General features: G+C 34.8%; 1 protein-coding gene across 2 annotated transcripts in view; it reads left to right on the top strand.

The window, feature by feature from the left end:
* Positions 1-2,754: 2,754 nt before the first annotated feature.
* LOC149075725 (uncharacterized) overlaps positions 2,755-26,275 on the top strand; it is a 28,200-nt gene continuing 4,679 nt past the window's right edge. The window contains exons 1-3 of one of the 2 annotated variants that reach the window (XM_089243227.1): positions 2,755-2,961; positions 18,799-18,897; positions 26,014-26,275. In XM_089243227.1, the coding sequence (XP_089099353.1) occupies positions 26,040-26,275 (236 nt within the window). In that variant the 5' untranslated portion in view covers positions 2,755-2,961; positions 18,799-18,897; positions 26,014-26,039. Of the gene's footprint in view, positions 2,962-15,885; positions 16,353-18,798; positions 18,898-26,013 lie in introns of those variants that run through there. The other variant, XM_089243226.1, reaches the window with a different exon arrangement.

Here is a 26,275-nt window from a genome sequence, read left to right as displayed (position 1 = left end):
GGGATTGCTGTTGAAACTTATTTCTGACAATTGAAAAGGAAAATAAACTTAAGAATAGAATTCGTAAAACAAATTGGTTGATGGAAGTTTGTGAATGATACATACGTCAAACATTTTTATTAAGTTCTGTCGAAATTGTCATTTTTATCGCTAATTGAAAAACGTTTTCTCTTCAGATGACCCGCCATATTCTTCATTTGTGAAGGCAGCACAAACTTGAAGTAATTTTATTTTTATACAGGAATCTAAACATGCCGGACAGCACAATATTTTACGGTATTGGTGTAAACCGATTGGCCACCGTTTCTGTTTTTCAGGAAAAAAACTATCTTCACAAAATCGTTTCTTAAAATTTTGGAGAAGAGTGAAAAATTACTTTTTAAAATTATTTTTTTCTGACATTGAGTCTCAGTCATTCTCAGATCCTGAACGTCCTTGGAAATTTTATTCACCATGAAGAAATGGTGCTTTTCTTAGTTACTTCTGTTTATTACCAACAAACGGGTAAAAATAAAAAATTAAAATTTCAGCGAAACATGGCTTCTCTAGAAGTCTCCAAAATGTCTGTGCTTAGAAATATTGTTACGAATTATGAAAGATAGATGGCGCGATTTGTTCGATGGCTCTCAGAAATATCGAAATCGGTTATTGCCGGTTTCGGTTCATCGGAGAAAGATGCTATTGGTTAGAACATTCCAGAAAGTTCCACCGCTCCAGACATTGGTTCAACCCCTCCGTATGGTGGCGCCGCCGACTACGAAACTGTGAAATAGAATTTTGTGGAATATTCTTTTTCTCGAAGTTTCTCCGGGATTATGAATAGTGCGGCGCACTAAAGATGGCAGGCTAGACAAGCTCAGAGAGGCTAAAAGAGACTCGAAGAGAGAGATTCGATGAGCAGTCAGCTCTCTGATTACGTTGTAAATACGTGTAAATTGCTGTTCTGTAAATAAATCTGTGTTTGTCCGTCGAACTGCTTCTTGTTTTGCAATCTCGAAGTCTTGTGGAAAATTATCCGGAACAATATTCACATCACAATTCTGTATAAGGCCGGGATTACACTATAATAGTTTGATAAAAGTTCGTTTATAAAACTTGAAAAATGCAACCAATAGGCGGATCAGTTAAGTTCTCTCGAATGTAACAGATGTGTTTATTGGTTACATTTTTTAAGTATAATGTATAGGATAATACCAGCCTTAGGCCGGGATTGCACTATAAAAGTTTTGCAAAAGCTCTTTGATAAAACTTGAAAAATTCAACCAATAAGCGTCTCGGTTGCATTTGCTTGAATGCAACCGATTCAACTATTGGTTCTTAAGCCCGGATTACACTATGAAAATTTTATAATAATTCTTTTAAAAATGCAACCAGTAAGCTAATCGGTTGCATTTGCTCGAATGCAATCGATAAATTTATTGGTTGCTTTTTTCAAGTTTTATAAAATAACTTTCATAAACCTTTTATAGCGAAATCCCATCCTTAGATTAGTCACTTCTGAAATATAAAATTCTATTTTTTTCAGTTTATAGACTGAATATCGTGTAAAATATACTTGTAGGTATCGGGGGAACCACCAAAAATATTCAAGTGCTTAGGGCCTTCAAACGTCTGAATCCGGCCCTGAGTGAACACCGTACGTGGATAACGTTGTTTAATAAAAGTATTTTTTTTTAAGTTTAAAAAAATTAAAATAGAGATTAAAAATTAAAAAAATAATAATAAATATTTAAAATATTTATATTTTTTAAATAATTTTTAATATTTAAAAAAATTAAAAATTTTAAATTAAATTTAAATGTTATTAAAGTATTTAGTCAATTAAATATTCGTAATGAACAGAACGGCTTATAATTTTGGTCCCGTCAGTGGCCGTTGTTGGCAGATTTTATTGTATAAAATTGTAAAGTATGGTCAAAAGGCAGTTAAAGTTGCTATATCTCCATCTCAGAAGGAAACGGAGGGATAGACGTGTGTGGGTACATCGTATTTGATGAACAGGGACCCTCATATGGTGTTTTTTAGGGTATTTATGTAAAATAATTAAAAAAATTCAATGCAAAATAAGCTTTGCAAAGTAGCCAAAGATGCGGACGAATTCGCTCCGCATCCGCATCGTGTGAACAGCGCCAAATAAACAAATTGTCAAAAACTTCTATGTGCGGATGCGGAGCCCGCACTTAGGTTTTGACACATGGGGACGACGTCTGGACCCGCATGAACATTTCCTAGGTGCGGAGATATTTCGGCTCGTCTGAAAGGCTCAGTATATTCCAATTGTTAAAACTTCTTCCGGACCCGCATCCGCTCCGTGTGAAAGGCCTCTAATGCTCGCGAGCACCACATTGGACACGAGCATCAAGCGCCCTGGGTGCTTCAGGGGAGCACCGTGGTGCAAGCGAGGAACGTGTCAAAGACCCCTGTAGTAGAGAAATGGTAAAATATACACATACTTATATAAATTGTTAAATTATTTTTTCAGTAAATTTTTTTCAATTCAATAAATTTCTTTGAACAAACTGGTAATTAAAAAAAATGACGGGAAGGGGCAAAAAAAAAACGGGCATGTTCCGTAGAACTAATATGGTCATCCTCACTCATCTAACGATTCCGACATTTTCCGTTATGTAATGGGTTTTAGCGCCATCTATGTATTTCAATCAAAAACTTTCGCTTGCTTTCTTTGGGAAAAAAGAAAAATTTCGTCTTTTTTTTAAAAAGATTGAGTTCGGAGTGAAAAAGATCGAGTTGGTTGCGGAGTTCGTCGCTCCACGTTTAACACCGCGTGGGGACGTGATTATTTCAGGACTATCGCTGTTGGTTCTAGGAGCGTTGGCTCTAAGAAGTCATTACATGAACCGTCAATCTATATGTATGTCTAAAATAAATAGTCTCATGCAATAATAGTGTTCATACTATCACAAACATGCCACCGCATTCCGAGACTTCTCCAGTTTTAAAGTATGTACGATTTTTTTTGTATATTTTCCCAAAAAAAAGCTAATATAGCCATTCTCCACGAGATGCTTCGAATTTTTGTCCAACAATGCATTCCTGGTTGTTTCACAATTGTTTGTCCCATACACTAATTACAATAGAATAGTTTTGTTATTCATTGATTACATCGACACCCCACAACGCCAGAAGCACGAATGTGTTGGATACCATATTTTGCTATCTAAGTTTCACCTGAAATGCGAATGCTATTGAAACACATGTTACAAAACATTTTAGGAAAATAACTTCCATAGAGTGATATGGAAGATCCTAGTAAAGAAATAATATGATTTGACAAATATACGTTCAGAGCATGTTAAATTGCTTCAAGCTGGCAACTTAAAATCTTAATCTATTCCAGTATTTATTTGCATTTAATGAATAGGTGAGTAAAGTGAATAAAATATAACAAGCAGTATGTTTGTTGCATCAATTAATAAAAAAAAAGTTGACTAATAAGTTTGTTATAAAAAGTGTTGGCATTTGAAAATATCACTGCTCAACAAAAAAAATTCATGTTCTTCAGAACTTTTAATGGTTTTAGGGTGTATTGGAGCTGCCGATTCCAAATCTGGAATTTGATTCCTCAGATTGGCTCGCTTTTTTTTTGAGATAATGTGAAAATTAAATTTCAATGGTAAATACATAAGCAGCTTACAAATCACATTGTCGAGAGTATGCATTATCTCAAAAACTAGATTTAATTCGGCAAAACCAAAGCCAGATTCGGAATCAGCGCCCCAACATGACTCTAAAATCACTGAAATATACTTGGCAACGATTCACTGTATTTATTTATAACGCAAAAATTCAGTGTAATTTGTATGTTGCTTATGTATTACCATTGAAATTCAATTTTCACTTCATCTCAAAAACTAGAGCCAATCTGATAAAACCAATGCCAGATTCGTATTCGGTGCCCCGAAATCATCTTAAAATCGCTGAAATATCTTTGGTCGCAAAATCGGTGTTGCGCAGTGTATTCTAATCGATTAATTTTTTTTATATTAACCATTTAAAATTTAGACAAAAATGGAGAAGTTCAGGTAAATCTGTGTAGCCCACAGGCAGCAAAAAATCGTAAATCCACCTCTACCCTTAAGTTTTATACATATGAAGACAAGAACTTTCAGGTAAGAAAGAAGCTTGGCTTTAAATAACGTTATAATAAATTAAAATGTCTTCGAGAGCAAGCAAAGGCCATTGCTACGGAACCCGAAGACCACGAATTTTCCTTTTAAGGTCAAAACTTTCTAGATCAACAAAACTGACCTTTATCCCAAGCGTTGCCATCATTACGCAATACGCAATTTATCGTTTCGATGCATCCTTGCGTGCAGTAATCTCATTTCTGAAATCAATTGCTTTTTATAACGAAAATGAAAATAGACTTCATATTTCAAGTGAAATAATAATTTTTACTACATTTCTACAGAGTGTCAAGGACGTTGGACTGACTCATTAAAAAATACACAAGATGTGATATTTTTTTTCATTAATTTCTCTCCATAATAGTTTCTTTCTCATTTTAATTGATATAAAACTGAAATGGATTTTAGGATTGTTTTTATTCAAAATAATCATAATCCCTTTCCAGGATTGCACTGAAATTGCGATACATTTTTTTACGATGTCCAAGAACCTTCCGTGAAATGACCTCAGAACTACGCCGAGCTCCCACTTGTCCTACTTTTTTACCAAATCCTATCAACGAAATTTGTGTAATTGATTTCAGTTCAGGAGGGAATCATAGATATAGTGGCAAATAATACAAATGTAGAAGATTGCAATTGATGATTCTGCCAATACAGAAATTGTATCGTTTTTCAGGTTATTTGGAGGTGTACATGGATCATTTAGTTTATTAATTTTTCTTTTGCTTAGTTTGAGGGTTCTACAACTAGAGTAGTCACTAAAATTTTCTGTCTGGATGGAAAAAATGATTTTGTATTTACTACTTCATGGTCTTTGACAGTAACTAACTTTCATCATTCAAAATTACGGTGCACATTTTGCGTATAGGTGAAACAACAGTTTGCATAATAAAGTAGTTGGATACATAAGCCTATTCTAGGTTTGGTTGTTCTGATGCTACCCAATGACATTCAGTTGTTTTCTGTATTTTTAGGGCAGGCAAAAGCATAAACAATATTTACAATGCTCAGCAAAGACCTAGAAATGAAAATGCTTCATTTGTCAAAAACGATTACGCTGGCATTGACAGTAAAATGTATACAAATCCTTTTAAAAAAGGATTGACAATGCAGTAAAAACATCCGGCTCACCTTGAGTTATTTACACACACATTGGTACTTGTAATTTTCCCATTTTGCACTGTGCTTTTGAAAGTGGTCTCAAAAGAGCGTCATTCTTAAAAACATATCTTCATAATTTGGTGTGAATTGTGGGAGAGAGTTGACAGATTCTGCACTTCGGAAGACTCCTGGAAAAAAAAAAGAGAATGTTATCTATATTGCGAGGAAAGCAGAAAAGAATTACCTGTGGTTGCTAATACATTGTTTGGGCCAAAAACAGTTTTTGTAATCAAGTCATTTCTGTCATTTTTCTTTGGCTGGAAACAATCTTATATGATACTAAAATAATGCTATGATTTGAAGAAAAAAAATATTATGCTATTATTATGCTTTTTAAGGGGGGTAGCCACCCCCAACCCATTTTTTTATTCCTGCTTTTTCAATTTTTCTGAGTGGGAGCACTGACTACGTACAGTCAATTCTCGATAACTCGAACTCCGATAACTCTAATATCTGTTTAAGTCGAAGTTTTCCACTCAGCACCAGAACGTTTTCCATATTTTAGTGTTAAAATTTTCGCTTAACTCGAAGTCAACTTCCTTTAAGTGGATTTTGGGAATGAGAGAAATTTGAAACAGCATTTAGCAATAGAATTCAGCAGTTATCAATAGAATATAGTATTTAGCTATAGAATTTAGCATTTAGCAATGGAATTTAGCATTTAGCAATGGAATTTAGCATTTAGCAATGGAATTTAGCAGATTCATTTAGCAATGGAATTCAGCAGATTCATTTAGCCTTTAGCGGATTCACACACACTTGTCTGCTTGCAAAATGTGAGTGACTTTCTCACGAAAGAAGACAAGCAGTAAAAATTTACTGCATTTTTTGACAGGAAATAATCTTTTATACTCTTCGTTTATGATTCGTTTCATTTATACGAGTATCATGTATGCTTCCGTTTCCATAATACAATATTCACTTCTTCACATCTAGTACTTTGACATGGTTTACTAATACGATATTCGTATATAGCGCTGTTATTTCAATAAACGATAACTCGAACTAACGATAACTCTAAGTTTTTGCCGGCTGCTGCACATTCAACTAACCGAGATTTGACTGTATATAGTGTTGTGACGGTGTCTTTTCACCGCAAATTTATAATTTTCAGGGACAACTAGAAGTCAGCTGGGACAAAAACTGGCAACTACGGAGCAGGTTTTCGTTTGCTTGAATCCTCTGTCAATAGTTGATGCACTATTAGCTTTTTTTTCGGTATTTCCGTAACGTCCTTGTTATGTCTTGCAGAAACGCATCAGTCTATAATGTAAGGATTTCTGTCATTTTTCTTCACGTTTTTGTCAGTATGACTTGTTCTTGACATTGATGATGTACGTCGAGTTTCTGCTACGTCCTTCCTACTGTGACGAAATATATCATTCCATTGAAAAATACACGAGTGACTCAAAAAATCACTACCGTATCCCAAGGACGTACGCAGGATCGCTCTTTGGAAGGGGAGGAGAGAACATGCATTTTTTCTTCCAGAGAAATTTTTTAGGTATCTACCAACCTTCAAAAAGCATTTAAACTGACAGTAATTGATTAAAATAGCATAAAGATATTTTCTTTCCTATTTTAATTTTTTTATGAAAATATTTAAAAAAAAAATTAAATTTTTGGTTGGATTGGAGAGGGGGGGGGGCAGGAAGCACGAGCACCCCATGCCCCCCCCCACCTCCTGCGTATGTCTCTACCGAATCCACGTGGACCAAAGAGACCCCCCAAGATTACTAAAGACTTTCATTAGCTCTGAATTTCAATCAATTCTCAAATTATTTTTTCCCATCATTAATTAGTTTTCTATCATTTAAGATCAGTTTTTTTCGTATAAATTCTTTAAAGTTTCATTTTTTAATGTAAATTCTTATACAGGGAATATAGATAACAGAGCGTATGGCATTTTACTGGTGAACCGTTGATCCTAGAGGCATACTTCCAATTAGAAAAAGTATTCAAATCACGTGCAGTACTCAGATATGCCATTCATGTTTGCAAGGGGTTGTACAGTTATTGAAATAAAAAAAAAATAACTTTTTATACCGTCCCCGTGTATCCAAAAACACAATCAGGAAGTTGTTGCTCTGTTTCTCCAACTAAAAAACTTCACGTTTCTAAGCGCAATATTTACTGAGATATTTGAATACAAAAAGCGGAGGAAAGTTGAGAGAAAACAGCATTAAATACGGAAAAACTGTTTTCCCTGCATTGATTGCTGTTTCCCCCTCCCCCTCACTTTCCTCTAATTTTTTAAGAGCAAATGTCTCAGTGAATATTGCAGTTGGAAACGTGAATTGTTTTTTCTGTTGGTCTCAGGAGAGAGGGCAGCAACTTTATAATTGGATTTTTGAGGACGGTATATTCGTATAGAAATTTATTTATTTTTTATTAATTACACAACCCCTTGAAATATGAATGACGTATCTCAGTTCCACGTTATTTGAATACTTTTTCTCAATTGGGAAATATGCATTTAAGATCAACGGTTCTCCAGTTAAATGCAATGCGACAAGAAGAGTTATGTAATCACCCTGCATATCAGTCTGAGTAGACAACGGAGCCGAGAAACATCGCATGTCTGAATATACACCCCTATACATAAATATCAAATAAATAAATAATGTTATTTCCCACACTTCGATGGAAATTTACAGAAGCACGGAAATGATAAATAGATCAACTCATCAAAAACGTTGTCATCCGGAAAATCTCGAGATATCCTAACACGTTCAATACAGAAGCCAGCTTATAAATGATATTGGTCCCATAGGACAAACTATTTATAGGACGGACACATGCCAGTACGTGCTAGAAAAAGGAGAAACATAAAATCAATCACCCAGGATTGAAAAGACAAGAGAGTTTTAACGTGGCGAAAACACAGAGAGCTCTGGTTATAGTTATTTTTCTCACTCACACACACACACACGGAGTCGTGATTAAAATAGTCGAGTGAAACCGGAAACATTGCTGCCAAGTTGGTGGAAAAAATTGAGAAAAACTGTAGCGTGTAAAAACCGGGAAATGGTTTGAAATGGCAAAACCTCCCACTCGTCTAGTATGATTATGTGAACTCAACTTCTTTTTTAAACCCTTTATATCCTGACGGTACTTTAAATAAGGCAACTGACTACGTGCGGGGCACTTAAAAAAAACCCAAAAGAAACACGGATTTTTACAAAATAATCGCACATAATACTATACGAACAGGCTTGAATCACAATACTGTACGAAATAAGGAAATCCAATGAAATTTCTAAAATATCTATAAAACTTTTTGAGCTAATCTAAATTTTGTCCTCAAAATTGGCTCATTTTCAGTACTTACGCCAGACATTGTACACCGAAAACCTCGCCTTTTGTTTGAATAGTTTTATACTGTATGTTTCTGTGACTGTAATCTGTGCTATGAACGAAAAGTTTTAAGATAAAATATTTTGTGAGGTATGTCAGTTTCCGTGAAACAATACGTGAATTTTTTCACAAAAAAGAATTGAAAGTTTTTTATTTAAAAAGCTGTAAAATATTAAATTCTAAACATATGACCAAGGTCCTAGTTCATTGCACAGCTAACATTATCTGGAACACTGTTGAAAAAATTTCATGAGGATATCTTGCATAGTTGTTGAGAAATTTCGTTTCGCGTGGAATAAAGTAACGAGAAAAATGATTCTTCAAAAAAAACGCGTATGAAAATTGTTTGTTGCCTTTGAAATCATTGTTGCGGATGATTTAAATCAGTACATGCAATAAGTAAAAACTTCGTACAAGAATAAAATAGTTTTGGATTCTGTGTAAAATATTCTTTCAAATAAATTTATAAAACCATTTTCGAAAAAATCCTCACTTCAACGTAGTCAGTTGCCTTAAAGTACCAGGTTTGAATTTTTTTTTTGTCTTGATAGACAAAAAAAAACCAAATTTGCAGATTTTCAGAATTGATGAAAATTCAGAATTTATGAAAGAAACAATTCTAGAATTGTCAAATTGCAGAAAATAATATACCGTACGTTCGCACCCCCACCAAAACGTGGGGTCCGGGGTGACCTCAACCTGTCGCACATTCCTAAGGGCGACTCTGGTGGTTATACGAATTAAAATATAAAATTCAACCAAGGAACTAAGAGGAACACATTCAGACGATTTTAAATTAGTGGAACGTTCTCTCACCGGAAACGTCTCTGAGTGAATTATACGATAATTATAAGGTTCTCTTTCCATTGAAGATGAGACCGCATTTCTCTCAGTTCTTACGAAACTGAGGGGGATAATAGCCCGATTAATTTCAGTATGACCAATCGTCATTTCCTCCGGTTCGAAAATAACTCTCGGATAAATGGAATTTTCTGAATTAAATATTATAATACGAAAAAGAAAATTTAAATGAATCACCCGCTACCAATTAGTTAATCAAAAAGGGGAAAAGATCAATTTCTCTTGATTTTTTTTAAAGAAAAATCTGATGTATCATTGAAATGTATTCCAAAAATTCCAAAATCCACCTTTCATTCATTAAAAATTAAAAAAATTTTCATTGCATAGTATAACGACTCCACGTTATCATTTGATCATTTTTGTCGCACCACGGTCATTTTCTGCACACGAGGGCTAATTAGACCGGGACCTACAATTTATTTCCGATTCCGAACGGCAGGCTTGTTTTATCATCGATGGGTTGTTGCGCTAACCCCTCGATGGGGGAACTCTCTGCGGTAGCAATTTTTTCCTGCGGTCATGTCACCGTTTTTTCGTTGTCAAAAAAAAAAAAAAAAAAACAAGGACGAACTCGCGACACCACTAACATCCTTTGATATTTTAGGCAAACATCTTATCGACATGGACTACCACGCCCCACTCCACGTTATAACGACCATTCCATTACAACGACCGGTAGGATAAGTTCCCACATGTTTTCATATAACAACTACTTTACCGCACACCAACTCCGCTCATATATTGCCATACGGCTATTTCCAACCAGAGGAGTTGGGTGGGAAAAATGAAGGCTCCATCCATATAACGACTGTCCTGTATGTTTTAATTTCGATATAACGACCGTTTTCCATGGAACGGTGGGGAACGTTATAACGGGTGTCGACTGTGCAATGGGCTATAATTATAGCTTAAAATACGGATAACAAATTTAATTTAACAGAATGGAAATTCATTTTAAGCATTTTACAGCGGAAATTTCAGCAATTTCAGCTTTGAATATAAGTTTGAGGTATCATAATTGCCGGAACCTAAGGGCTCAGCCCCTCTCCTCCCAATAAATATTGTAAGGGGGCTGAAGGTCCCCTCTATTATTTTCTAATTATATATACATATAATGCATCTCCTCTCTGCTTCCTATGGGCTTGTGCCCCGTATGTACGGGATGACCAGCAACTTTCAACTCCCTCGTTTTTTGTTTTTTTTTCATGTCGGCGCCTCTGTGAGGCATAAACTTCATGATTCAAGTTTTCATGAAATTAAGTTTTTTTTAAACTTCAAGTATTGAAAAATTAATTAAAAATACTCAAGTCTTGCAAAGGACTCTAGTCATTGTACAGTGATGCAAGAAAGAGGGAGAACATAATTGTTATTCTGAGTTCTCTGTCTTGATGTATCAATTATGCATGCAAAAAGTATTACAAACACTGTCGACGCTAGTTATAACGACCTTCATCGTATGGAAAATGGAAGCTATATGGTCCACGGATAGCGTGCGTAACCTTTATCTTGAAAAGAAAAGAGCGGTCAGAGAGTATAAAAGTGGACGAGGTGACCTGTCATTGCTTACTGATGAAAGAAGATCGTTGAAGGAAGTGATAAGGGATATTAAAAAAGAAGGTGAATCTAGGTTGTCAGATAGCATTGGCTCTGACCCAAAATCATTTTTAGGTGCGTCAATAATGGATGCAAGGGACGATTGCCCCCCCCCTCCCCGTCACGATAGGAGGGTGTAAGGTAGAGAGCAATGTAGGCATGTGTAGTGCTTTCAATGACGTTTTTGATAGAGAAAATGCTATCCAATGTACGGGTGTTGCGTGGAGTAATGAAATCCTCAACGATATTCAAGTGGATCGTGGAGGTCCTAAATTTTCAAAAAATGTATGTGCAAGCAAAGCACCAGGAGATATCTATCCCAGGGTCTTCAGGGGAATGTGCTAATCACTTGTTAGGGCCAATCGCACAGATATACAGGAGTGTTGTTGCTAAGGGTATCGTCCCAAGAGATTGGAAGCTTGGTAATGTTGTTCCTATATTTGAAAAGGGTAGTAGAGAGGCTGTGTTCAATTATCCTCCAGTGCGTTTGACGAGCTCCGTCTCGAAAATTTTTGTAATTATTATTATAAGGCAATTGGTGAAGTGGATAGACGAGAATAATGTATTGTCGGATAATCAGCATGGGTTCAGGAAGGGGAAGTCATGTGTGATTAACCTCCTTTGCTTCTATGATCAAAGGCTTTGGGTAAGAGGAAAAATGTACGTGTTGTTTACCTTGATTACCAAAAGGCATTCGATCGAGTCCAACATGGTGAACTCTTGAGACGTTTACACGAGATTGGGATTGGGGGCAACTTGCTGAGTTAGATAGAATCCCGGTTGAGAGATAGGTTGCAATGAGTTATGGTGAACGGAAAACTTTCTAATTGGACAAGCGCCACAAGTGGAGTTCCTCAAGGAAGTGTCCTTGGCCCCATTCTCTTTTCACTTTTTACCGATAAACTCGATCAGGGTATCGATAGGACTATTCGCAGATGACGTGAAGCTAATGGGGGTAGTTGGGAATCAAAGCGATAGCGAATTGTTCCAGACCCACTTGAACAGGATTGGAAGATGGGCAAATGAATGTGGCATGAAGTTTTGCATTGATAAGTGCATGGTCGCTCATTTTGGCTCGAACAACCCACGTTTCTCTTACGAGTTGAACGATGTCACTATCCCGGATGCAACTAGTGTCACCGATTTGGAAATTCTCATTGACAAGCGGCTCAGGTTTTTCTGAACATTGTTCAGCGGTGGTCAAAAAAGCGAATAGAATGCTTGGTCTTATTTTCAAAAATGTCTCTTCGCGTTCTCCTAAAGTCATTCTTCCGCTTTTCCGAGGCTTAGTTCGTCCTGGACTGGAGTATGCTGTAAGGTTTTGGAGACCATACCTACAGAGGGACATAGACTTGGTTGAAGGGGGTGCAGAGAAGAGCTACGCGCGTTCTTATTGGCACACGGGGCTTGAGTTATGAAGAGAGACTTCGTTTTTGAATATGTTTACATTGGATGAACTGAGGTGTCGGGCAGACATGATGGAAGTGTTCAAAATTTTTAACGATATGGATAGGATGGACCATGAATTATTGTTACACCGTCAATGGACTGCTTTTACAAGGGGACACCAATATCGATTGGTAAGGGACAATTCTAGGATGTGGTGTCGCTAGGAATTTTTCTCTAATAGGGTTGTTAATAAATGGAATAGCTTACCCCCCACGGGTAGTAAATTCTAACACAATTGACACGTTTGAAAATAAATACGATAAACATGTTGGGGTAAATGGAGAAGCTATCCATTCTTAGAATAAGACAACCATAAGTATTCTTTATGGGCATTGTATAATATTTTATCATTTACGGGTATATATACTGTTGGTAGTTTTTACAATTGCCTTTTTATTAGAGTTGCGGTAATTTTGAAGTATGTGATATCTATATTTGTTATGGGCACCTTTTTCTCAGTCACCTCGTTGGGTATTTTGCCTGTTGTGGTGTTGTATTTGTATTTATATCGAAAGGAAAACATTTGAACTTATCCTTCCGGTCGTTGTAATAGAATGGTCGCTATAACGTCGACTGTATATCTGATAAAGTAATCGCATAAAAGAAGATTATTTCGTAAAAGAAAGGATTAATCGAAATACAGTCGACGCTCGTTATAGCAACCCCCATCGTCGCGTCGAAAATGAACGTTAAATTGGAAGGTTGTTATATCGAAATAAAAAAAAACATGTTAGTTATTCGTTATTTAAAAAAAACATTTGGGACTTATCCTACCACTCGTTGTAATGAGATGATCGATATAACGTGGAGTCATTATAATGAGTGCGTTGACTGTCATTACATTTCTTCTTAAGAGTTTTAGAAAATAATAATAATTTAACATTAGAAAACACACACAGCATTCTAATTAAAATATTTAGATACAATGAATATAGACTTAGAGATAATAACATTGACAGGAAAAAATAATAATTATACAGTAGCACCTCATTTAGAAAAGCGATTATTTGGATTAAAATTGAAAAAAAATTGGGAAATTCATATTTCAATTATTTTTAAGTCATTAAATCGTGTAAATAAAGATGCAAGTTTTCATAAAATTCAATTTCTTTATAAATGCCATAAAATTTCAAATCAGCTATCGAACCTGATGACAAAGGTAAAAAATGTTTGTAATTACGAGCTTGAGAGCTTATGGGATTAGGGTCCGAAAACTTCTCAGGTCCTTAAGCCTCATCTAAGAAAATATTGAGGGGGGGGGGGATTCAAAAAGGAATCTAAAAAGGCAAGCATAATTAATTTTAAATAAATTTAAAATTGATAAAAATTCAGAAGGAAAGAAATAATAGCTCCAAATTAATGAAAATTCAGAATTCATGAAAATCGGGAAATAAAATTGCGGAATTCAGGATTAATAAAAATTCATAAATAACGAAAAATTATAATTATGAGGGGTCATTTCAAAATTGAAGATGTAATTTATTTCAGAACTAATGAAAATTTAGATTCATTCAAGAAAATAATTTCATTTAAAAAAAAGAATTTCATAATTGAAGAATTTCCGAATTAACGGAAATTTATAATTATTGAAAATGTAGAATTATTAAAAATGCAAAATTATTGAAAGAAATTATTTCGGAGTTAATGAAAGTCTTCACTAACGATGAAGCCCAACAACGAAGCCTTCATATATGCAGGACCGAAACTAATGGAAGGGGGGGCAAACCCTGCATATAAAATGCAATAGAGAAATTACAGAAGCTCGGGGACCATGAATTCCAGGAGTCCCCCCCCACTTTTCAATAACAAATGTCTTTAAACAGTTTGTGGGAGCCCTCAAACCCTGTGTGGGCCTCTCTCACCTGCTAACCCAGGGATCTTCAAAGTATGGCCCGCTGACCACATTTGACCCTCGAAGCTATTTGTCATGGCCCATCGAAACTGGTTGTATACATTGAAAAACGATTAATTCCTGAAATAAGTGATTTCAGAATAAACGAAAGAAATAATTCTCTAGAATAAATGAAATTGATGAAAATTCAGAATAATAAAGAAATAATTCCATAGTTGATGAAATGAATAATTTAATTTTTTGAAACAAATAATTTCAGAATGAATGAAAAAAAATAATATAAATCAATGAAAAAAATAATTCTGTAATTCGCGATAGAAATTATTTCAGAATCAATAGAAGAATAATTCATAATTATTGAAGGGAATGATTTCAAGATATATCGAGGAGGAAAATGATTTCACAGAATTACCGAATTAAATAATTACAGAATCATTTAAGATGATTTCAGATTGATATAATCTCATAATTAATTAATTTAGCCAGTAATTAATCAAAAACTTTTTCAGAACAAGTGAAATTTTTTTTTCATCAACTAATCAAATTGATAATTGATAAAAGAAATAATTTCAGAATGAATAAAAATCAATTAATTTTTGTCCTTGGGGCCCAATTAGTCCCCTTCTGTTAAGATGGCACTAAATTACGCGAGTTGGTGGCCCGCAGGCTTCGTGGGAAATTTCAATTTGGCTCACCATGTCTGAGAATGTTGAAGAACCCTTGCCCTAACCAAAATCCTTACAGTCCCACCCGCTGCAACGCCCAGAGCCGCCCTTAGAGGTGAGCAGCCGGTGCGGTCACACCGGGCCCCACACTTATGATGATAATTCGGAATTTATGAAAGAAATTATTTCCGTCAAAAGAGAAAATTATTTCTTTCATAAATCCTGAATTTTCCATTCTGGAATTTTAAATTTCCACCCAATTCTGGAAATCATCTGGAAAGAAATACTATGGAAGTATTTTTTTTTTCATTCATTTATTCTGAATTTTCATGGCTTTTATTTATTTTGAATTTCCATGGTTATTATTTATTCTGAATTTTCATGACTTTATTCTGAAATTATTAAGAATTTTTTTTTGTGATTTTCATTTATTCTGAATTTTTGGGATTTTCATTTATTCTGAATTTTTGGGATTTTCATTTATTCTGAAATTTTTAGAATTTTCATTTATTCTGAATTTTCGATTCCCGATACTATAAGGACGCCTCTGTCCCCGCTATTATTTTCGCACCGGGGCCCCCGCGTCCGGTAAGGGCGGCCCTGACAATCGCCACCGCATATATTCCAACATTAAGGAACAATTTTGTAACAAAACCGAGAAAAATATAGAAAAATCCTAAATATTTAAGTCTTATAAGGAACTCTAGTCATTTTACAATGCTTGAAAGAGAGAGTGAGGAAGCTATTTCTAGTCCCCCCATTGCTGTAGCACACACACACACAACTTGATGATGTCTTTTTTTTTTCTCTTCTCTTTTGCGAATCTCTCTCTCCTCTCTCTCTCTGCCCCTCGCCCAAAACCATAAATAGCGTTGCGAAGTCGGCCTTGCAAAAAGGCTATGAATTCGGGGTGTGCTGCTGCAGCGCGACTTCTTGCTGAAGTATTTCCTAATTTGGAAGGTAACATGATTCTTCGGAAGAGTTGGTCGAGGACTGACGTTTAGCCAGCTTTTCGTATCTGTAAGCACCTGCCAGTCATGACGGTGCTCCCTCCCGTAAAACTTTGTTCCCTTTAAGTTTTTCCTCTCGTGTTGAATGACCTCAGCCTTGTGTTGTTCCTTTGTTTATGGTGATATTATTACGATGCGTAAACACATTTTTTTTTGCTCGTTTACTTGATTAATCAAAAAATATTCGTCGCTGTATTTACTTCTTTTCTTTTAATGCTCTTCACACGCACGCACCTACGATCATCATCATTACGTAAGTTATGTTTTTATTTAATACAAACTTTAAATGCTTTTGATAAGAGTATTTTGGCTTGGTATAGATATTGTGTCTTGTTTATAATTGTTGGAGGAAATTTACTTTTTTGTTGATTGAACTGAAATAACGAGGAGTTTTCGATTGGAATTTCATTTAAAATCGTCTTCGAAACTTTTCTGGCATTGTCCTATACCTTCCTGGTTGAACCAACCCATTGGATCTGGTATCTCAAGAGGTTCTTAACCAGGGGTTTATGGACCCTCTTGGAGTTAATGGAGAGATTGCAGGGAGTTTGTAAGCTTTGAATGAACTTTTAAGAAACAACTCATTGTTTTTACATTGCCATGTACTGAATATTATTATTTTTTGTAAAGGGGTCTATGGAATTCAACTTATCCCACAATAAAGGATTCATGAAACACAACAGGTTAAGAACCCTGTGTTGTATTTGAGGATCAAGGGGTGATATCGCCCACCTCCTGAAATACTGGTTCAAAGAATAGTGAAGTGTTTCCAATGAAGACTGAAAATTAAGAAGAATAAATACTTCATTGAAAATGATTATTTGTAAAGGGTTTTTAAATCTGTTCTAATCATTTACTCTAATAGTACTTTTTTTCCTTACTTGAAATTATTGTAGATATTGATATGAGTATAACTGATTTCTTTTGAGAAAATGTTTAAGTTGTAATATATAATTGAATATATATATATATTCACCAGAATACACACTCTATTTCTCTCTAAACATAAATTTATAAACTTAATACATAAATTCCTATCTGGCTATCACTTTATATCTGTCTCATTTAATTTGCTATATTTCAGTTACGTAAAAAAGAATAAGTTATTTCCATTAAAAATTACATTGAAAAAGATTTTATTGAAATACTCTGAGTCTGTCTTATAGTTTTTTAACAAAATGTTGCTTTTCAAAGTTCTATCACCATGATAAACTAGATCTCAATGTTATAAGGGTTTGAGGGAATTTTATATTAAATAGAAATACAATGAGAGATATTTGGTGGTAATTTTCAGTTCAAGTACCTTGATTAATTCATTCCACTTCATTCAGAAAAAAAAAATACTCCAAATGAGAGATACAAGTAACATATATTAAAAATTATATGCAGTTATTTGGGTCTGTTATAGAAAGTTTATAATATTCGTCTACTTTTTTATTACTCATTTTGTCTTATTTATCAAAGTAGAAAAACCTTTGAAATATTCGTACAAGCTTAAAAACACGTGTGCAATTTTCATACAAACTATTCAATACCTTGAATAGGAATATTTCTTCAAAATTCTATTCATTTATATAACTTGCTTCTTTTCTTATTGTTACAATAATTGTTTTATACTGTATGTACATGCTATCACAGTTAGAAGAAATATTTTATGTGGGGATTATGTTTTAATTGAGTAATAATACAATGTATATTTTTTGATTATAATTTGAGTTTTGAAGAATAGTGAAGTGTTTATGATAAAGAATTTTAAAATGAGTTATTTTTATTCATAAACACCCAGTTAAATTTTATTATTTGTGAAGTTTTATCTAATTTATTCTAATGGTAAGCTGTTTTCCTAGATAAAAGTATAGATTTCTTTCTCCTGCTTGAAATTATTATTAATGTTATTACAATTTTAAATTTCATTAAAAAAAAGCTCAATTGAATTTTCTGAAGGTACTCTGAAGAGGATAAATGAAAATTTAATTTGATTATCATTTTGGATCATTCAATTTACAATATTTTCATCATCTTTAAAATTAATGAAGAGTAAACTAAATTCTATTATCATGAGTTAGAGAAGCTCAGCTGTAAATTATGATAACCAATGTTACAAAGTCAGTTTATAGTAAATAAATTGCAGAAATGTAACATTTTTATATTTAATGTGTGGGGAAATATTATTAAAAAACATCTACGAGCGCTGTTGAAGTATTATAATGCATCAAAATCTTTCACTATGTAAATTTGTTTCCATTAAACAATCACATTAAACTTCTGGTGATTATCATAATTGATCATTTTTCTCTTTAAATGGGAGGACTCATTAAAAAAATTAATCTAATTTGCTTCTTCAGTGATTTATTTCAAACTCTCAAATAATGATGGTGCATTGGAAAAAAATGTATTATCATCATCTTCATTGTAATTTTCCTCTCGTCTCTTGATATAATTTTTTATGTACAGTAAAACTCCTATATAAAAATGCTTAAAGGACAAGAGAAAAGTATTGTCATAATCGATCTATTATAGATGGAATAAACTGACTGCATGGGGAAGTTTAATAAGACTGGGGAATAATAGTTATATAAGCAATTACTATTGAGGATATTATTATACTAGGAAGTTTCACAGCACATGTCAAAATATTCAGTCAAATGCGTATATAGCCTGTATCTTATATTTATTCTTTAATTTTTTTGCTATTGCAGTTTTTATGAAGCCATGTCAGTTTTACTATGAAGCAGATTTGCATCAATCCTTTTATACTGGATAATTTCCATGTAATGGATTCATCAATAATGAAAAAGGTACATCATATTTTTTTGTCAATATGAAAACATATATAAAAATCAATATTAAAAAAAACTGAATTTGTAGTTGGTGGAAAGAAATTGTTCACCTATGTACCCCGCAAGCTACATTTGTTCTGCTACAAATCTTCAGTTGACTGAAAATGTTCTGATGTAAAAATTCCCATAATACTGTTTTATGCACATAAGAGTTGTTTTTCTAAAATTCTTCACAGGACTGTTCTGTTTTTGGCATATTCTGCTTTGGGGCAACGTACATAAATACATTTACAGAAAACAATCTTTTAGAAAATATTCTGGGTGAAACCATATGTGGGACCTCTCCAACTAAGCATCTGCTGAAGTTATAAAATTTTATTATCTCCCTGTGGTGTGAGGCTATTGAGGCTCTATTTGTGTTTATGCATATGACTAGTTTAGAAAATGTCATTTGTATTTGATAATGTATCATGTAATGTTTTTTTTTTTTTGAAAATAAATCACAATATCTAAAAAAGGTCCTTCAGTTGTAAATTATAAGTGCCTATAACCATAAAGGTATTATTTATTTGAATATGTCTTTTAAATCATCTGTGTGACAATATTGGGTGCATTCGAAAAAAGTTGTGTATGAAAGTAATTTAAATGCTCATATCTTAGGAATGATTTGGAATATATCAATACTTTTGATGTCTGCGGGTAGATCTCATCGACACAAATCCAATGATATTAGTTTGGTTTCAATACCTCTTCCGGTTTGGGCATCAGGGTTGCAGCCCACTTTAGTAGCAAAATTGTTTTGCTATGTCTCAAGAAGTTCACAACGTAAATAGGTGCCTAGTGATGTCATCTGCAGGGCTCCCACTCAAAAAATGAAAAAAGTAGGAAAACGCAGGACTAAAAAGTAGGATGGGGGAGGGTAACCCCCTTAGACAACATAATCATAGCATAATGGAAAAAAATTCCTAAAAAAAATTTTTTTTAATTAACTTTTTTTTCCCTAGCACTATTTCAGTCAAGCCAAAACAAAATGACAAATGACTTGGTTACAAAACCAATTTTTGGCCGAAACAGTGCACTAGTAACCACAGATAATTCTTTGCTGTCTGTCCTCATATATATTACATTCTTTTTTGGAGTCTTCCAAAGTGAAGAGCTTGTCAACTCTCTTCGACAAGGCACAGCAAATTTCGAAGACGTAAGTTTTTTAAGAATGACGCAAGGTGACAATAAGGCAAGGTGAACCAGATAGTTTTACTGTGTTGTTCATCATTTTTTAAATTTTACTGTTTTGTTCACATTTTACTGTTCAATGCCAGTGTAATCATTTTTGACAAATGAAGCGCTTCCATTTCTAGCTCTTTGCTGAGCATTGTAAATATTGTTTATGCCTCTTCATGCCTTAAAAATACAGAAGACAACTGAATGCTATTGGGTAGCATCAGAATCACCAAACCTAGAATAGGCCTATGTGTGCAACTGCTTTCAAATGCAAACTGTTGTTTCACCTATTTGCACCATAATTTTGAATGATGAAAGTTACTGTCCAAGACCATGAAGTAATAAATACAAAATTATTTTTCCATCCATACAGAAGTTTTTAATGACTACTATACTTGAACCCTCAAACTAAGCAAATGAAAAATTTATCAATCAAATGGTCCACATACACCCCCCTTTCCAAATTACCTTAAAAATTATACAATTTCTGCTTTGGCAGAATCATTAATTGCATTCTCCAACATTTGTAATATTTGGTAATATATCAATAATTTCCTGCTCAATTAAAATCAATTACACAAATTTTGTCGATAGGATTTGGTAAAAAAGTAGGAAAAGTAGAACAAAAACTAGAAAGTAGGACAAAAGTAGGACATTTTACCAAAAAGTAAAAAAAGTAGGACGAGTGGGAGCCCTGCATCTGTCAGATATTCCAAATACTCATCCAGTGATACCTTAGGGATGTTAATACCTCTTCCGGTCTGGGCACGAGGCTCACAGCTTCACATTCATAACAAATTTTTTTTTTATGCTACATTTCAAGAAGTTTGCAACACAAATAGATGATATTGGTATCATCAGTTGGCTATTTTAAAGACAAATCGGATGATACCAATTTCATTACATAAGTATCAAACCATGCCATATAGGGGGTGATTATAAAAAAACTATCCCGACATATGGGCCCCTAACTATCATACCATTCACAGAAACTGAATGAAATTTTGGCATAAGGTATTTTGAGGTATGCGCTCAAGAATGATATGGAAAACAACAGTGTCACTCTAACAGTTACGGTTACAGTGAGAAAATTTCGAAAATATCAAATGGCAACACCAAGTTTTTTGTATTGGAATGCGGTCTCCATACTGAAAAACACTAAATAGCGTTGGAACTGCACCTGTAGCACGAAAATCCCCGGAGCTAGGCAAGGAAAAAGTAAAAAGGACTTTGCCGTGCACCAGAGCATTAATGTTCGTTTCATTCGTCACACCGTTTCTTCGGCTGAGATCCCAGCCTGATTAGTCCTCCACAAGGTCATGTGGGAAATTTGTGAAGCACAATAAAATGCTTTATTTCATGCTGCTTCTCTGTCCTTATTGGTTGTCCTCACTTTTAGCCTATCTACCGCCGGTGATTTTCATGCTACAGTTGCAGTTCGAACGCTATTTAGGGTTTTTCACAATGGAGGTCACATTCCAATACAAAAAACTTGGTCTTGCCATTTGATATTTTCGAAATTTTCTCACTGTAACCGTAACTGTTAGAGTGACACTGTTGTTTTCCATATCATTCTTGAGCGCATACATCAAAATACCTTATGCCAAAATTTCATTCAGTTTCTGTGAATGGTATGATAGTTAGGGGCCCATATGTCGGGATAGTTTTTTTTATAATCACCCTGTATATATAATATTCAAGGAACGTATCCATACCAAAACTCTAGCTCTTTTCTCTCTCTCTTTTTGTGGTTTTTGTAATTAGAGTGACCCAGTGGTTCTCGAAGTAAGTGTTGCAGCTCCCAGGGGTGCCAATCTTTGTTAAGGGAGCATCTCGACGTGCTGGCCATATTGATGTATGCTCCTGTTCTCAGTGCTTTGAAGTGGGTCTTTTATGGATGCAGGACATCAACTGAAAAGCCTTGGATGAACTATGACTTAGGAGCCATGGGTCACAAAAGTTTGAGAAGCACTGCAGTAACCCACTATTACATAGCATGTATTGGGAAAACAAAGGGGAAAAAAACTGTATTCTGAAAGCAAGGCCAGAAGTAGGGGGGGGGGGTCAACTGCCCCGAATGACAAACTTTAGGTGTTTGCCATTCAGGCAAAAAAAAATATTTTCTAGCAACAAAGAACACCATTATAAAATTATGAAATTTTAAATTGTTGGGGACAGCCTAGTTCCAAGATGTTACAGCCTCTTTTTAGAGGATGATGTTATTTTTCTGGCCTACAATACATCAAAGAAAGAGACTTTCTAGATGTATTACATAGTTTCCAAAACTTTTTGTTCCATCCCCCCCCCCCTTTTGCTCTCATCGCCCTCCAACTCAAGTGAACCCATAGGATCCTATGTTACTTCCATAGATTCCATCTCCCACTTTGGGAAACACTGATGCATTATAACATTTTTCTCTATATACTGTCCCACAATATTTCCACTCAGCACATCACACTACTGTATGCACTTATAAGTGTCAAACAGTTGCATCCAGGGTAACTAGAATTTTTGTGAGGGGGAAAGAGGGGTAAACACAACTTTGCCACCCTTCCCCCAACTTTCCTTTTTCGTATATACACCTTGTATACATTCCTCTGTGGAATTCATAATGAATCAGTGCATGCAGGAACTTGTTCTGTGTGTTGAAATATATTTCATTACCTATTAACAACACTCTTTATTATCATAGTAATTTTCAGTCCCATGGTCCTTGGTTATCTAGAGGGTCCACTGTAATAGGAGTGTTTCATTTCTTTGGATGTGCTGAATTCTTCTAGTTCTCTCTGTTTGGTAGCTTACGAACACTACTTGACCATATATGTACATCGCACACATTCCTCTACGAAATTTCTAAGAAACAGATGCATGCTGGAATGTGAGTGCATGTGTTGTGAACCTAACTTGTAGTTTGTTTCTGTGTAATGCTTGTTATGTGTAATGTGCTGCCATTTGCCACTCATTTTTCTAACTTGAGTGAAGTGTAATGGTTGAATAATTGTACCATTGTAAGCCTGTTGCGAGAATTTTTAACAGGGAGATCGTCTCGCATTTGCGCCTGTAAGTTTGAAACCAACCTCAGCCGGCCACCACTGTATCGCCTGTGGGGAGTTTCCTCTATTCTCTGTTATGTGTGTGCCATTACCAATATATTTCCATTAAATGTAAAAATATTCTCGTCTAAATGCAGTAAAACCTCCTCTAACGGCCTACCTGTGAACGGTAATATCCAAACAACAGCCACATTTTGTTGTAACCCAATGTGTCCGATAGACTTAACATTACAGATAACGGTAAAAAAAAAACTGCATATCGCTATGAGAAAAATAACTTTCAAGCTGATTTTTGATGAGAGTTTTTTCCCTCCAGCTCTATGGCGGAAGGAAATTATGCATGCTTTCTTTTCCTGAGTACAAATGCTATATGGCTACATTGAAAGCAGTGAAGAGGGCCACTTAGGTGATCTGTAGTTATGCAGTGGGCCACATAAGTGATCTTTAAATGCACCATGGATCACTTAAGGTATCCGACTACGTTGAAAACATCATTTTGGAAGAAAATATAGATTTTAATTTTTTTCGTTTTTATAAAAGCCCTGTTTGTTGTAATTCCAAAACAGGCCTTGTTTTGTTTATACGATGCTTAGAATCAGGGTTTAAGCTAGATAAAAAATTCCTTTAGCAAAAAAGCGAAAATGAGGGGAGAAACTTTAGCAAAATGCTGCAATGCTAATGATTTATGGTTGAATGTCTTCTCGTTTCGTACCTCCTGTACGCATTTTTGCAAAAGTAGCTACTACTTCTTTTGCATTCTAAGTTTTTCTTTCGCATTTTGCAAAAAATGCAACCGTAGCTTAAACCTTGCTTAGAATCGAAGTTATGTTCACTTTAGTGTTGCGTTTTTACATACAAGTAATACGCGAATAAAGACTTTAAACGTGTTTTACGAAGAATGCTATTTTTGACATTTTACTTGAGTTTGTGACATGATTTGCAAAAATTGATTCATTGCATCCTTACGAAATTTTAATGTGATATTTTGCTATTCATTGTTGAGGTTATGAACCAAAATCTAAGGTCTATGACATATATTTTTTGAACTACAGTGTTTTATAGACAAAATCTAGGATGAAATTTCAAAAAATGCACACACGTACATAAACATATTTTGGGGTAACTTATGAGACTTATCCTTTAAATTTTGGTTCATAATCTGAAACAGTACTAGCTAAATGCACTGTGAAAATCACAAATCATTTCATTAACAAAATCTTTTGCAATCATGTTTCGAATATTACATGAATTTTGCCTAAAATTTGACATAAAAACGACTTTTTCATAGAAAATGTCATAGGTAGACCAAAATTTATCACATTTTTCACCATTTCGAGACATTTATATTAGACATTAGACATTTATACTTTCTATCAAAAAATGTTATTAAAGTTCACTCCAGTACCATTTTAAAGAAAAGTGACAAGAAAGGTAGTCGGATACCTTAAGTGAACTGTAAATGTGCCCTGGGCCACTTAAGTGATCTGGAACAGCCCCCAGGTCACTCAAGTGATCTGTAAATGTGCCGCAAGTCACAAATGTAATCTGTGTGTGTGTGTGTGAGAATGTGCCTCTTAGTTCATTCTTACAAAATTAGGTTTGAGATTATGGGCCACATCAGATGCCTCTAAGGGTCCCTTTTGGCCCGCTCATCATGGGTTGAACATATGTGGTCTAGTTGATCGTGGGTGGGAATAAATAACTATTTTTTGACAGTTGCTAGTACACTGTCTTGATCCATGTCTGTTTTCCTCGCCAATTCGTTTCTGCTGTGTTCTATCTCAGCACTGACAAACTTTAAGATGCCAAAATAACGCTGTCCATTGTTTACAGAGCCGCAACTAGATGCTTGATGAGCTGGGGGCAAGCATACATTTTGGCTCCCCCTTGTAATGCTGAAGGAGAGTTTAAAGGGTGAAATTTTTGCTCCCTCTCATCTGGCACACCAGAATCACCTGATTCCCCTCTAGTTGCAGCCCTGTCCATTAATCAATTATTATAATATTACAGCAGCGGTTCTCAACCGGTGCTCCGCAGAGTTCCAAGGGAATCTACAGCCACTCAAGGAAAATATAAAAAACCGGTAAATTTGAAAAAAAATATATTTTTGAATAATAAAAATAAGTCAGCAACTAGTAACTTTGATTAATAAATAAAAAATAGACCTACGGGGGCTCCGCCATAGAAATTACAGTCAAACCTCGTTAATGAGTCACTCTTGGGAGAGCAAAAATATGACTTAGTAAGCAGAGTGATTCGTTAAATGGAGTAAGCCATGGCTGTGCCAATTCCTGCCTGAGGACAATTGGGACTTCCAAAAAGTGACCCGTTAAGCGGAGTGACGTATTAATCGGGTGACGCACTAACGAGGTTTGACTGTATATACTGAAAAGGACTCTGTGGGTAAAAAAAGGTTGGGAACTGCCATAGAAGAGGAGATAGACTTGAAAGTCTGGGGGATCCACAATGATATGTCAATTCATATATACATTAGATCAGTCAATTGTATCTTTGACGCTGGGGGGGGGGCATATCTCTGCCCATGAGAACCGCTGTATTGCAGTATCAATATAATTATAAATTCTAATATAATCAATTATATAATTATCGTAATCAATTACAGAACAGGTTATCCTTTTAAATGTTTCATAGATCACAAATTATAGTTTTCTTTTCCAGAAATAAAATGGTCATTCCCAATAGCAGTCATATTTTCATGGTCCCGTTAGTGACTGTTGTTGGTTGGGAAGTTTTACTGAATATTTCTTCTTTTTTTAGAATAATATTTATCTGTAAAGAAATTAATTATAATACATTATTTCTTAAAAAATATCTATTTTCTTTGACACAAAAAATTTAGATTAAGCTGCTGTGGGCGTGAAAGGAATGTACGCTGTGGACACAGCATCTGGTATATCGAGTCTTCCTTTTACAACGAAATCGACATTACAAGCTCTTCTGAAGAGTAGAGAACAAGTATCCATACGAAGAAAACAAATAGCATCAGAAGTACAAAATTCATTGGAGAATTTTTATTCTATAAATGCAGAGAGTCTTGGTAGCAGGCAATATTCTGTGGATACTTGCTTAGTGCCTTCACCAGAATCTGATCTGATTAACGA

This window comes from Pholcus phalangioides, unplaced genomic scaffold (genome assembly GCF_987345545.1).
Source record: "Pholcus phalangioides strain wild (caught in Gottingen) unplaced genomic scaffold, Ppha-v1.0 ptg000015l_1, whole genome shotgun sequence".
Taxonomy (NCBI): domain Eukaryota; kingdom Metazoa; phylum Arthropoda; class Arachnida; order Araneae; family Pholcidae; genus Pholcus; species Pholcus phalangioides.
Note: the sequence above shows the minus strand (reverse complement) of the source record. Positions and strands in the feature narration are given on the sequence as shown.